This window comes from Barbus barbus (assembly GCF_936440315.1).
Source record: "Barbus barbus genome assembly, chromosome: 32".
Lineage (NCBI taxonomy): Eukaryota > Metazoa > Chordata > Actinopteri > Cypriniformes > Cyprinidae > Barbus > Barbus barbus.
In genome coordinates, this window is record NC_136760.1 from 13,512,137 (window position 1) to 13,528,227 (window position 16,091).

The 16,091-nt window shown below is 37.1% G+C and overlaps 1 protein-coding gene across 1 annotated transcript in view; it reads left to right on the forward strand.

Annotated features, from left to right (window-relative positions):
* Positions 1-5,537: 5,537 nt before the first annotated feature.
* LOC306852485 (receptor tyrosine-protein kinase erbB-2-like) overlaps positions 5,538-16,091 on the forward strand; it is a 43,249-nt gene continuing 32,695 nt past the window's right edge. Inside the window, exon 1 of the mRNA XM_079389360.1 lies at positions 5,538-5,794. Within this exon, the coding sequence (XP_079245486.1) occupies positions 5,710-5,794 (85 nt within the window). The 5' untranslated portion in view covers positions 5,538-5,709. The remainder of the gene's footprint in view (positions 5,795-16,091) is intronic.

The following is a 16,091-nucleotide window of genomic DNA, read 5'->3' on the forward strand; positions in this document are numbered from 1 at the left end:
CATATGCAAACTGTTGTAATTCCTACACCGTTCACCTGATTTGGATGTAAATACCCTCAAATTAAAGCTGACAGTCTGCAGTTAAAGCACATCTTGTTAGTTTCATTTGAAATCCATTGTGGTGGTGTATAGATAGATGAACTTACCATATACAATGACACATGGTGTCATAGGCAAGCTTTCCACTTGTACTTCCTTTGCCGTACAGGTTTCTTCGACATAGTAGAAGAGGTTCTCCTCTTTTTCATTAAAATAGGACAGTAGGAGGAGCACCAGATCCTTAACATCTTCTGAGCAGCCCTCCAACTGTCCTCTCAAAATTTTCAGCTTTGTGACAGCCTGCAAAACTTGTTTGCTCTTGTCTGCACAAACACCTCTCATGAAGTCCAGAACACATTTTCCTTTTTTCTCCACATTACTGAGGAAAGTCTCTTTTAGTGATACACCAGTAAGGTCATGAAAGTGAACCATCATGCCAATCTCCTTAAACAAAAAAGGCCACTCTTCCATGAGTGATTGCAGATCTGTTCCACTGTTTATTGCTTTACGCTGGGAAAAATAGGTGCACTTCATAAGAGTTTTTACCTCCTCTGGACTGATGGTTGCCTGTTCACTGAGCACCTTCAGTTTGTCTATTTTCTCCTGTTGACTTTCCAGTGTCTCACTCACTGGCATGAATTTCATGTCCCACTGTATGCAGCCATATGTGTCCTGAACAGCTGCCCTTCGTTCAGCTGGGATTTCATCTGTATCATACTCATCTGACACCTGTTTGCGCTTCAATATCCGAGGTACTGAAGACCGCTTTACATTTTCAATTCGAGCTTGTAACTGCTTGACCAGTGAGTGATATCCTGGTCCTATCACATCACCTTCTATGACATCTTGCAGTGACTGCGGATACTTTCCAACCATTTTCTTGGCAACTTCTGTCAAGGCTTGTCTATTGGGAGAAGCACAGGCATGCATCATCTCAGAAGCGACAATCCTGATTTCATTTCTCTACGTAGCCGTGGGCTTGGCCTTTTCCCTCTCTCCAAACAATGCATCAAGGTTTCAGGAAGCTTCTCCCATGGAACCTGGAAGCTGTCAACCCAATCTGCAGCAGTAATTAGGTGGCTGGGTGAGATTGAGGAGCATGTTGAGGATGCTGGAGAAGTTAATGTTGATAGGCCATGGAATTCTGTGGTCTGTGCTGTAAAATTAATTGAAATTCTAATGTACTGAATGACATTTATCTTAAAGGAATATTTCACCCAAAAATTAACATTTAGTATTCATTTACTCACCCTCAGGCCACCCAAGATGTAGGTGACTTTTTTTCTTCAGTGGAACAGTAAAGAAGATTTTTTAGCTGAAACTGTGGCCCTCTGTGAGTCATATAATAGCAGTCAAATGGAGCCACTTCTTTCAGAGTTCAGACAAAAAATGAATACTCATTGCTCATGATGATACATTGAGGTCTTATGAAGCAAAATGATCGGTCTGTGCACGCAACTGAACATTATTTACCTCAAATTCACTGTGTGTGCATATTGTCCTGAGAGCAAGCGTTTACGTTGAACCGGTGCACACTGTATCCAATCACAGACATGGTTTTTGCTTCTGGAATGTGTATGGCCAATCAGATGCATTTCTGATCATCCATTCGCATCTGTTGCTCACAAATGTGGCCATTCACATGCCAGAAGTTGCTCACAAATGTGCCCATTTGCATGCCAGAAGTTGCAAACATGTCTGTGATTGGCTACAATGCTCACCAGTTCAACATAAATGATTGTTCTCAGGGCTGTTTCTATATGCTGCCAATTTGAGGTAAAAATGTTGTAAATAATGTTCAGTTTCTTGCACAAATTGATTGTTTGACATCATAAGACCTCAATGTATCATCATGGCCAACGGGTATTAATTTTGTTTTGTCTGTATATATATTTTTTTACTCTCAAAGAGATGGCTCCCTTGGACTGCCATTATATGAATCACAGAGGACCGTGGATTCAACTAAAAAATGCTTTTATTGTTCAACTGAAGAAAATTCACATACATCTTGTAGTGTCTGACGGTGAGTAAATGAACAGCAAATTTTCATTTTTGGGTGAACTATTCCTATGTTACACTTAAAAATACATTACTGCATAATTTACTTACTGGTTTGTTTCCAAGCAGCCACCAATTTTCTTGCTTCAGTTGGTCTCAGTACTGAAAGAAGATCAGCTTCCTGGATGTACTGAAAATCTTCAGTGTTTTCCACACCCATAGATTGTAGTGTCTCTAATACAATATTTACAATTGTTGTTGGGAGGTCTGGTAACACATTAATAATGGCACTCCTTATGTTGCTTGGCTCCGCATTATTCATTTCTGAGTAAGGGGAAAAAAAAACAAAAAAACAATCAAACTCAACTAACACCAATGACAGTGCAAGGGATTCATTAGTGTGACAACACACAAGTGTTTCAATGGAACCATTTGGTATCCATCCTTCATGTAAGAAGCCAGCGGATAGAAATCAGTCAAGTTCACCAAACTCCACCAAATCAGTGTTCCCAGTGACAAGGAAATGTCCTTTTTTTTTTTACGTTCCTTTATACAGCATTTCTACTGTGACCTTTGTGTTGGTCTAAGTGAAGCCAAATTGTCTGACAACATCTTGAATGGCTTTACTGTATAGTGCTGAGTAAAATGGACAACCACCTTTAACTTGCAAGACAGCCTGATCAAAGTACAAAGACCCTTACTTGCCCAAATGTTGAAGACACGGTCTGAAAGGGATGGGGAAAATAAATGATTGGCATATAAATCGAGGCTCTGTGAAAACCAAATTGTTTCCTGAATTGAAGCCAAAACGTAATAGTTGATAACTACTGGACTGCTCTAAATTTTGTTTACTTCAAGAGGAAGCTGCGAACAAATATTAGAAAGTAAGGAATGAGAAGAAGATATTTAATAATTAATTTTTGAAGCAGCTATTCCAGTAGGGACTATCTATTTTAACTTCACTGGAAACTGCTGTTATTAACTAAATACATTGATTCAGTTATCAGCTATTTAAATGTTTAAGGTTCCCATTCCAGTTTTTCTAATAACTATTTTTTAGATACTGTTACTCATTCTTTAGGCCTGCAATAATTACTAAAACTCATTTTCATTCTTACTAACAACTGCAAAACATTTTTCCCCTAATCTTTTGTAATTACCGTCAAAGTTCAATGAAAATTCTTACTAATAGAATTGCAATAGATACTATTTAAAAGCAAATAGTTTCTGATATCTGAATGACAGTGGCCACTAAAATGTAATTATATATGGAAAACTATAACTTGAATAGTGAATAGAGTGGGGCTAGTTGTCACACAGGCTATATCTTAGCAGGCTAACTAGTAGGTCAAACGTCCATTGACACAAATGTATAATCTTTATGGCACTGGTTTTATTTGATTTTAAACACCTTAGAACTGTCTTAAATTAGAATACTTTTTATGAATTCTGTCAGTTCAGTATCAGCGTATTCATAAGAGGCCATCTGTTGTGTAAGTGAACACAATCAAAACAGTATTCAGACAGGAGTCAAGAGGTTTTGAATGGACAGGCTGATTTTTTATTTTTTTTTCATTTCTACTGGGCAAACAATTATTGGATATTCAGTGATGTTTGGTTGGATTTAATGTGTTAAGTTTCATATTTTCAATGTATAGGCTAATTGTGTCATAATTGTTCTCATTTTGCAAATCTATATCCTTTTTATTTAATGGTAGGTTCCTATTGTGACAACTTACCCCATATAGTAAACAACATGTCCCACATGTGTCCCCATGCTCAAAACAGTGGAAATGATAATGGGCTTTAGGAGAACCCCCCTGCCCTCCCGTCACTCACCATCATGAACCTGAGTCATTCAGGTTCCTGGGCCCACTATCTCTCAGGACCTGAAGTGGGACACTCACATAGACTCCATTGCTAAAACAGTGTAGCAGAGGTTGTACTTTCTTCGCCAGCTGAGGAAATTCAACCTGTCACAGGAGCTGCTGAAACAGTTCTACTCTGTCATCACTGAGTCTGTCCTGTGTTTATTCATAACTCTCTGGTTTGGTTCAGCTCAGACATCAGGACTGCTGAGAGGATTATTGGTGCCCCTCTGCCCGGCCTCCAAGATCTTTATATGTCCAGAGTGAGGAAAAGGGCTAAGAAAATCACTTTGAGAAAATATATGTTAAGTGTCCATACATATTAATTCTAATATAAACAGTATTTCAACCAACAATATAAATTTGTATTACATGTGTTCATGTGAGCCTTCAATTTTATGCAAGTTGTGCAAGCTTCTTTGTTCTTTTTATTTATTTTTTTAAGTTTTGTTACTGTCCCAATTTACCTGAACATGTTGGATAAATTGGGACAGTAACGTTCAGCTAAAGTGGGACATCCTATAAATTAAAAGATTGCTTAATGTGACAAATTGTTTTATTTTACAAAAAAAAAATTCACAAACTGTAGGCAGAAGAGAGGGAAAGAAAAAATAAGAATCGAATAATTTTTGTGCGTAAAAGTGCCTGTAAACAAACACGTGACTGCTCTCACCCATACTTACACACATACTAAACACACAAATATGAAAGCATGCGTTACATAAATACAAAATAAACATTCAAATATGAAAAGATTCAATTGTTTGTTTTAATTCAATAAGCGTTAAGTGGTTATGAGAGATTCTTTTAAATTCTGAAGATTTTTTATTGCAAATGATTATTTGTACTGCTGTAGGAATTAGTATTTTGTAAGCATAGATAAAAAAATGTGTGTCCCACTTTACCAGACACAGTGTCCCAATTTACCTGAAAAAGCCTGAAGAAAAAAATGGGTGCTTAACATTTTTGACTCTCTGTATGTTTAAAGCAACTACAAATATTCTTTCAATAAATAAATAAATAAATAAATAAAAATAGTAGGAGATACAACAAATTGTTGAGAATTTGTTTAAAGCATAAATAGTGTTGGTAGAATAGATTTATGTGTATTTAATACCAAAAAGTGTCCCAGTTTTGCTGACTTCACCCTATCTGAACATTCATTTAAACAATTACAATTTTTTCCTTCTATACTTCTACTTCTGTAGATATAGTGCATTACTTATTTATTTTTTTTGTTTTTCTTTTAATAGTGTTTTATTCTATTTCTACTGTTATTCCTATGTCTGCATATCATGTACTTTCTTCTGCACTGGAAGCTCGTGTTGTCGAGTCAAATTCCTTGTGTGTGGAAGCATACTTGGTAATAAAACTCTTTCTGATTCTGATTCAGTGAAGAGTAGCCCTGGGCACAAACGCTGGAAATGTTCAGCTTTTTTGGTTATCAAGATAAATAGGATAAATATTTACATGAAGTCAAAAAATATGACAACTAGCGTTGGCCTTGTTAGAACTGCTCCCGACTCAATAATTGTTTTTCGTGAATGTTGCAGCAAAGCCGCTGTACTGCTGGAGTCAATCTGTACTGCCACTCCTCCGCGGGAGCGCGCGTATGATGACACACACACACACACACACACAGAGTGAGAGAGAGACTGGAGAGTCAGACGCACTCGCTCCTGCCATGAAGTTGTTGGTTTTCGGGAAATAACAAACGCATCGAAACTACACGAGGGGGATCCGTGTAACGTGTACGGGATCCGGGTATGAGCTGGAGGACTATTAACTAATGGAGTACTAATCGATGGAGGTAACGTTAGACAGAAGTTTTGGGTTCGTCTGGGTCCTGCTGCTGCTATTGGGTATTACAGGCGCTACAGGGAGAGAAGGTGGGTCATCTCCACACATTCCCACATTATCCCCAAACTCCCGTATGCTATTACATACTACATTTATGTAAAGTGACGGAGCAGATAGAAAGTTTAACCTCAAAAATAGCAGCTGAACACATGCTTGTGTTGTGTAGAAACTGTGCTACTCAAACACCTCATTTACTCGGCTAAAGTCGCAACGCGACCGGCGCGCGGGGCCCACTGCATTTTTACGCGACTGCTCGAGCGTTTGGTTTCGCCGTCTGAAATGTAGACGAAGTGTGGAAAAAAGTTGTTTTGGTATAGTAAACAGCTTTACTATTTTAGCCTGTATTCGTGTACCTAATTTAGACTAATATATAAAGCGAATATGTTCAGAAAATCCCGTCGGGGTGTTTTTTTCTCACACTGATGGCGCATTAGTCGTAGGTTGAAGTATGCCACACAAACTTGATTTGCAACTTCTGCATGATAATAGCGCTGAAACCCGACAGCCCAGAGTTCAGGAGTTTAACTCCTGATATCTTGGGATCAAACATAAAAAAGAGACTAGATTTAAATGTAATATTAATGACACAAAAATGTGATCTAAAATGTAATAATAGGCTACTATACCACACCTGTAATAATGTGCAATCATACAATAACATTTAACTGGGTCATGATCACAGAACAGTATCAACAACATGATAATGACTATGATTCACGTTATTATTTAAAAAACGTTCATAATAAAATAGCATGAATGCAGGACAACAACAACAACAACATAATTATAGTGATGATGATGATTTTAATATTAATAACAAGATATGTACTGAGTAATAGCTATTCACATGGGACTATAAGTGAAAGAATTACATGATGCTACCATGGCACATGCTCAAAAACAGTAGGCCTATACATAAAATACCAAAACATCATAGTACCATAGTAATAATAGTGTGTTATTATTATATAACATATGGCAGACACATCAGTATGTAAAACAGTGGACTCAGCGATCTCACACATTTACAAAATTGTGGACAAAATTGAATTGCTGTTATATTCCGGGTTAAGCTTTGTTAGTTTTTATTCTTTGCTTAACACAAAAATGCCACTATGTCATTTACGATCATTTGTTTTTGTTCAGATTTACACATTGAATTTCTTTTCACTCTTCTGTCTGTACAGTACATGCACTTATTTGGAGGAAGAATTCATGTTCTTAGAAAATCAAAAACTTATTCCTGCTCCCCGAATGAAGTTATTCCAAAGGTCATTTGTCTTAAAGTTCTGTGTAACTGTCTGCTTCCAGTTACACACGTAGCAAAATGAATGTGTATGTGTGTGAGTGTTTAATGCTTTCATGTTCCGTAAATGTTTTCAGCAAACTGTCTGTTGTCTTAAGCATTTATGGTGCACTCAGATTGTCAACAGCCTGGAGAAGCATTCCATCTTGTTGACAAGCAGAATCCATAAACAAGGGCATTGAGACATTTCCATGGGACATTGTTGACATGAGACCTATATAATGTGACTGCATCTGCCATTCTCAAAACTAATCAAGATCAGTCCCTGTCAATTTTGCCATCTGATTCTGCATATGCATAAGTACATGTTGTGTGTCCAAATAGTAAACTAACAGTCAGTTCATTGCTTTGCTCGGTGGGCTTGTCTTTGTTATCAGTGAGTGCGGGTGTGCAAATCTGTCTTAGATATGCTTTACATGTTTCATTGTTGAGTGTTTGGGAGCTGGTAATGGTGGCTTTTAGCAATGCTGTTAGCTGAAAGTGTCACCACACGTTTGCTGGTCCTCAATCTCACATGCAGTATGGACATTTAGTATCAGAGTAGAGGCCTATGCACACCAAATATAACAGCTATAACTATACAATTTTAATAATCATTCTAATTCTTTGAGAATAGAGACGTCCACACCACAATTATAATGATAACAATAACCTTCTTGGTGTGAACAGGCTTTAACAGTCAGATTTGTAACCCATCAGAACTACAACCCAAATTCCAGAAATGTTGGTACGTTTTTTAAGTTTGAATAAAATGAAAACTAAAACACTTTCAAATCACATGAGCCAATATTTTATTCACAATAGAATATAGAGAACATAACAAATGTTTAAACGGAGAAATTTTACACTTTTATCCACTAAATGAGCTTATTTCAAATTTGATGTCTCAGGTCTCAAAAAAATTGGCACGGGGGCAACAAAGGAATGAAACAAAGAAATTTTGAAATGTTTCAGCTAGGAGAGCATCTAGCAACTAATTAAGTTAATTGACTTCAGGTCTGTAACATGATTAGCTATAAAAGGGATGTCTTAGAGAGGCAGAGTCTCTGCATCATTCATCGGCATGATTCTGTCATTGCCATTACTAAATGGGCCCAGGAATGCTTCCAGAAACCACTCTCGGTAAACACAATCCGCCGTGCCATCTGCAGATGCCAACTAAATCTCTATCATGCAAAAAGGAAGCCATATGTGAACATGGGCCAGAAGCGCTGTCGTGTCCTGTGGGCCAAGGCTTGTTTAAAATGTACTGTTTCAAAGTGGAAAAGTGTTCTATGGTCAAACGAGTCTAAATTTTACATTCTTGTTGGAAATCACGGACGCCGTGTCCTCCGGGCTAAAGAGGAGGGAGACCTCCCAGCGTGTTATCAGCGTTCAGTTCAAAAGCCAGCATCTCTGATGGTATGGGGGTGCATAAGTGCATACAGTATGGGTAGCTTGCATGTTCTGGAAGACACTATGAATGCTGAAAGGTATATAAAGGTTTTAGAGCAACATATGCTCCCCTCCAGATGACGTGTATTTCAATGCAAATACAATGCAAAACGACATACTGCAGCTATTACAACAGCATGGCTTCGTAGTAGAAGAGCCTGGGTGCTGAACTGGAAACTGTAGCAGGTATCAAATTTGAAATGAGCTCATTTTGTGCATTAAATTGTAAATTGTTAAATTGTAAAATCTATGTTCTATTGTGAATAAAATATTGGCTCCTGTGATTTGAAATTCTTTTAGTTTTAATTTTATTCAAATAAAAAAAATGTCCCAACATTTCTGGAATTCGGGTTGTAGGAGAAAATTTGCTTGCCTATGTTTTGATATAACACCAGTGTGTGATGTTTCTGTTGATTTTGGTACAGGTTGCAATCAATTTTAGACTGTTGGCTTTGATACTGATAAAATTTTCGATACTGATACCGATTCTATTCTTCGATACTGATAAAAGTTTCGATACTGATACCGATTCTTTGGGTTCGATACCGGTTCCTGAATGATACTTTTTCGATACCAATTTTCTGAAATCAGTTTTAACAAGATTACATTATTGCAAAAAATTTTGGTTTCATTTTTTTCAGCTTGTTGACAACTATACAGACTCAAAGACTCATCTCCTGAGCCACTGCACAAAGGAACAAAATATATCCAACACAAATCAGTGCAAATAATTTTAATAAAGCTCAAATAGTTTTCAGTTTACACTAGTGCGTGTTCGTTTTAAAATGCCTAGCTCAGACAGAATCATCATTTCTATTCATTTATTCTAGGTTGTTAAAGACTTCAAGAAATTGAAAATCTTTATCCACTTTCATAAGTGGGTGTTTTATTTTCTTTCACCATATGTTGTATTGTTATTAAATTCTGTGTTGTAGTATGTCTAATTATTTGAATGCATAAAAACTACTTAGTTTATTAAAATTTATTCTTAAAATAGCCTTGTGAAATGTTATATTTTTCCTCAGAAATTCTGTTCTGCATCTGGTTTTCAAATGAAGGCATAAAACATTAATTTCATTTATATTTTAAATTATTTAAAATCAAACTTTATTTATTTATTTTGGCAAACAAAATTTTACTATTAAAATTAAAACATGGAAGAAATACTGTGTGATCATTACTTAAAAAAAAAAAAAAGTTTTAATAATTTTAATAGTAGCCTAGTAGTAGCAGTATGTACATTCTTCTGAACAGTAGTAATGTATTTCTGCCACAGTGTCTTCCAAGTTAAACCAAACTTTTATTTTGACGGGTTGCCGTGAATACCTTACAGTTGTGTGTGTATATATATATATATATATGACGCTAGTTTTACTCTAATCAAATGGTAAAATGCTCATGAATTGACTCTCAGACCAGTTCTGGAGATGCTGTTGTTCATGTGTTTATGTCCTCATTTAGTGAGACGGCAGATGCTGAAATCATAGCGAGCGTTTCAGTCTGTGTGATAAAAAAAAAAGTGCGATATAGAGAGCGAATCGAAAGCGCACGGCGCATCCGCGGATGTCAAAGACTGATCAATCAGTGCCGCGTTGCCTCACTGACACTGATGAAATTAACCCCTTAGGTATCGAAATTTGGTACCGAACGACAAGACAATTTTCGATACTATCGGTATCGGTCGGTGCCTAAAAAGTATCGAACTCGATACCCGGCCCTACTTATTTGTAAGGTGTATTTGAAAAGTGTATAGCCCAGTGTTGTTTTTTATTTTTTATTTTATTTACATTTTTTTACCAAGGGGGCCTTTGCAAACTTTCAAGGGGGCCTTAAAGGGTTACTTCACCCCAAAATGAAAATTTTGTCATTAATCACTTACCCCCATGTCGTTCCAAACCCGTTAAAGCTTTGTTTGTCTTCGGAACACAGCGCATGCTCTTCAATTGCACACACAAATTCGGCAGCACATGCTGTATACCATTTCATATTAATGCACAACAGAAACTATGAGCATGAAATGTAGTATTTTTGTCATCAGTTAAGTCATGAAGTTATCACAAAGGTGATTAAAGCCTTAAAACTGTGCATGTATGTAAATATTTGTTGTATAAGTCAGATTTAAGAACATTTCTCTGAAATGCAGTGGCTTTCCAAATTGTCCTGGAGCACCCCAGCACTGTCTCCCTCATCTAACATACCTGTTTCAGCTCGTCAGCTCATTAGCAAAGACTTTAAGACCTGAAGTGGGTCAAAAAAGGTAAAGAGTTGTGAGAAAATATGATGTGTGTCAGATCTGTGTCATGGTCACCGGCAGCAGCTCTTAAAGTAATAGCAGCAAAAAAAAAAAATCCTAATAACTCAGCTGCTGCAATGTCTGTTAATCAAAGAACAAAAGAGAAAATCAGTAGCTTTTTTAATGTTGGGTGGGATTAATCATGATTAAATATGCATTATTTATAATTAGTTATTTTTTTTAATCGATTGACAGCACTACTCTGAACCCATTTGATTTTTTGATTTCCATGGAACAGAAAAGAAGATGATTAGCAGAATGTTCATGCTGCTCTTTACAATACAATGAAAGTGAATGGTAAATACATGCTGTAAAGCTTCGAAAATGACAAAAAGCACCATAAAAGTGTCAGAATCTGGAAATACAATCATTATGGCAATCATACAATCATTATTATAAACAATACGATCATTATTTTCAGGAGGATGCTGAAAATTAGTGTGATGTGTAATGCAACAAAGACATATAGCCATAGTGGCGATGCTTTTAAAGAGACACCACCAATAAATATATGTATTACACATCTGATAATATTACATGATCTATACCCCAGATTTTATTTTCATTTTTCCTCCAAAGTAAATAAAACAGTCATCTATTTGTGTCTATTTGTGTCTTTTTTCCCAATCTGTTTGAATTGTGTCTGTTACCTATAAATACAGATCAGATACAAAAGTACAAAAACTCTATAATTGTCTGTCCACCATCACAGTGAATTTTTGATGCGTTTACATTCACAGGTCACTATGGTCTAAATATAAATATTGAATGTTGCAAAATGTTTAGACTTTAAAGAGCTTGAACATTAAAGCGTCAAATGGCATAACTGCAATTGTCATTGTTATAGTTATGGTGTAAACACTGGAGGAACCTTTTCAAAATTCCTAGAACTATTGGTGGAAGTTCCCACTTTTTGGTGTGCTCACACCACAGGAACTAGGAACGTAGGCTATGTAGTTCTAGGAACTCCGTTTGGGGGAACTAATTTAGCTCCTACTTCAGAGTAGGGTCTAAAACTGTTCTATAGGAAGAACTACCAGTGACGAAAGTGTATGCAGATTTGTCAAACACATACGAAACATCGGCTACCTGGCATTTTTAAAAAGCCATGTGAAAATATTTACTCCATAAGCATGGAGTGTTGTGTTCTTTTCTCAGCCTCGATGATAACACTGCAAGTTGTCATAGGAGATTTAGTCACGATTTTCACTCTCTTTTAATCACAAAAATTGTGCTTTTACATTCCATCTCTGTTATCACGAAACCCACGACACATAGATTTTTGATGTATTTACTCTGTAGAAGCTCTAAACCTATAACTAGATAAAAATTTAACCTTGCCAAAATCAGTTTACCAAAAGGGTTTTACTGTCCAAACTGAACAGCTTAAGCATTGGCAATATCAAAACTCCATAAGAAAAAATCTAGATAATCAAGTCAAACACATTAATGCACTTTTCAACTGTGGTGCAAGGCTGCAAGCAGTAAACAGTGGTGTAACTATGGCTGTTGTTGTGTTTGGTTACCTGCAGGAAGGTTTTTGTATGTTAAGTATGTGCAAGGCCATTCTCTCGTCAGCAATGCTTGCATGCATTAGTCCAGCATATGCATGCGTGCGTCCCATCAGTATTTAGCAGTGGGGATTTCTTTAAGACTGCAAGGGAAGCTCGGCTTCCCCTATAATGTCAAAAAATTCATGGTCAAATATGTACTATTGTGTTAACATTTTATTGATTAAAAATGCGTTAGAACACGTTCATCTCAGAGACGAGTTCGTTCAGAATCAGCTACATATAGCAGGTGACTCGATTTCCTTCTCATATATTCCCGTAGCATCAGTGTATTTCCCTGTTGAAGCCCAGCGTCCATTGACTTCTATGGAGCTGCTTTGAACAGTTTTTTTTCAGTGCTTCAAAGCTAGACTGTCATTGGATAAATGCTGTGATTATGTCCCGCCCCCGGACGCTCAGCGTCTCTGGGGGTGAATGGAGGAGTGGGCGGGGCTGGACTCCGGGCTTCTGCGTGATGATTGGAGGGTCTGTCGAAAGACTGCATCTCCTTTTGATTGACAGCGATTTTGTCCTATAAGAAGTCGCTGATGCTGAAGTTATTCGAGCTCAGTCCCATAGCAGATTTTTGCAAGTGTAGTCGAAAGACAAACTGCTGCAACCTATTTCTTGGTATTTGCCTAGCGAAATTGCCAGTTTTCATCATAACAGGAGAAAGCTGTGTGATTACTTGGTGTTCCTTAACCCACCGGTGCGGGCTGTCTCGTTATTTTGTGTGATAGCTAAATATATTCTTAATAAACTACAAAAAATATATATATTATTTTTTCCTCATATTCTTTCTTGTAACTTTTCCTCTCAGTCACATACTTGACTAAATGGCTCATTATGAAGCTCATTATGAAGCTCATTGTGCAGGCCTGTCTTCTCAGGTGTGAATGTGAAGGTTGACGCCTTCTCGCATACACCCTTTTTACTCAAAAAGTGTCTTAGGAAATTTAAATCAATATATTGTTTTTCTGTGAGCAAATAAACAAGATGATTTTCATGTTATTTTGAAGCTAAAATGCTAGGCTACAAGATCCAGTTCTCAGAAGTCTTGTGAATAAATGTTTCGTATGTGTTTTATGGCCTTATTTCAGTGACTTCAAAATTGTAGTTTTTCACTAACCACACATAAACGTTGCTTTCTCGAAAACAAAATCAAGTACATAAATGCTGCTAACATATTATTGCAGCCCAGTTTGTGCTGTTTACAGTGTTATTAGACTTTAGCCATTTATATATTTATAAGCAACTGAAAAAAGCACAAATGTCAGGGCATGTCAAAAAATCTCCAGGCCCCCAAAACACCCTCAGAACCCAGGGGGTTAAAGACATGGAGCTGGACAGTGTTCTTTACAAACTGTTGTCATTAGTGGCAACAATTGGAGCTACATCTGCAGGTGTAGAAAGGAGCTTCTCCTGTTTAAAGCGGCTCAAGTCCTACACCCGTAACACAATGGGCCAAGACCGTTTAAGCAGCCTAGGTCTGCTGGCCATTGAGAGGACACTGGTCAAGTCACTGGAAAAGACGCCTAGTTGGTACGACAGCGTCACAGAGCATTTTCATGAAAAGGAATGAATTTACGTATAAATGAATGGACAATTTGTAAGATGTAGGCCGAAAATGAGCTTCCCCTCTTTGAAAGACCAGCAGCCGTCACTGGTATTTAGGTATGCATGTAGCAGTTTGTTAGAACAGAGTAATACACGCTTCACAAACACAGAGGCATAAGGTCTGGTCCAAATCCTGTTCTTCTTGTCAGTTGAGTAATTCTTGTTTGTTGTGTGACTATGTTCAAGAGAGCAAGAATAGAAATTGCACTGATATGTTTTGTAAAAAGCTGAGAATTATGAAATTCAAGTATTTTCTATGCCCTATTTTGTTTATGCCCTTGATTCATTGAATTCAAAATCATTATGTGCACTTAAATGTTCCCTTTAGTTGTGTTCTTGTCATTGCTGTGTTTGTTTTATTGATTTTAATGCACTGTCTAGTGCATTAAGCAGCATTTGAGGTCAGTGACCAAAGGACATGAGCAAAGTAATAACACCCCTTAGTGACTCTGTTCCTGTGGCCACTGATAAAGGATCATAAGGGACGTGTTTGGGACAAGCTTTGGTGTTTCTTCTTATTATAGCTGAGCACAGGAGCTGGTAGGCAGCAGTTAAACTTTGGTCGCTGTAAATGTTAAGCTTGTACTCTGTTGTTTGTATTGTTGATGTCTGTGAGATCAGTCTCCGTGGCAGCAGCGGTTAACAGAAGTTGGCATCTGAAAACCTATTGAAAGTACACGCTAGTGAAGTACACACTCCACTTCCTGTCTGGCCACACACCAAGAGTAGGTGTGGTGAATTTGCTCACTGCACAGGTGAAGAGCACTGATTTATATTCAGTCTGTCTCTCCTGTGCTGTGCCTTGTGACACAACAAGTATCCAATGACAAGGAATGTGTCTACACTGGCGTGTGGGCGATGGTCTCTTGTTTTACTACACACATAAGGACTCTATGAAATCCGATTTATTTTTTTCCCATATTTTGTATTATTTTTGCCCAATTTTATTTATTTTTTTGCTCTACAACTTGAAATATTAATACTGTAATTTTATAATTACTGAAACAACGTTATTATTATTACTTTTTTATTATTACTAATTTCTCTGAATTCAGTTTTACTGGTTAAATTAAATTGTAATAATCAAAAGCATGTCTTATTAATTGAAATAATAAAACTTAGAAAATTTAACAACAGTTTATTAAATGTTTAACAAAAGTAACATTTAGGGCCCTAAGAAATCTGTTTCAATGTACCCAAATTCAGTGTTTTCCATTCATTCTTTTCTGGATTTTGAGTTAATGGAATTGTAATAATCAAAAAGCATGCCAATTGAATTCATAAATCTTTAATAATTTAATAATTTATATAATAATAGGGTCTTATGAGTTCTTTTAATTTTTAAGTAACTCTGTGTGGTCTTTTAATTTGTCTGGACTTATGATTTAAAGGTGCCATAGAATGAAAAACTGTCTTTACCCTGGCATATTTAAATAATAACAGTTCTGTACATGGAAATGACATACATTGAGCCTCAAACACCATAGTTTTCTCCTTCATATGTAAATCTCGTGATTAAAAAAGACCACTGAAAAACAGGCGAATCAGAACATAACACCGACTGTGACGCAACAGTCGGGATCACTACACCCCCAACATTTGCATAAACCCGCCCTTGTTCTAAGCCGGCCGAACCATCAGAAGCTCTGCAGGTATTGTAAATAAACAAGCGCGGACAACAGCGAAAATAACAAAATAAATGTTATGTTCCAGGCCGTGCAGGGGGTGTGAAGTGCAGGGATGGGTTGGTGTCTGTATTCAGAAAGGCACAGAAAGCAAATAACGCGAGCCACTAAAGGGACATGGTTAGCTCCTTGCTAGCGGTAGCCTGTGACAGTACATAAGATTTCACTCTCAGTAAGGAGAGATGAGGATGATGGCGAATGACTTACAGATCCTGAGCACCACTGACAAGCATCTGATCTTGTGAAATGTGTGGTAAGTACTGTTGCTCCATAATGTAAACATAGTTTGTGTGATCGCGTCTCTTGAAAGTGAACTATAACGCGATCGATGGATCGTTCAAAAGCAGTTTCAATGCCTTGCATATTAATAACGGCTCCCTGATGCCCGCGTTTTATATACAGTATAATTACCCGACGATATAACTGCGAGAGAAAGTATTT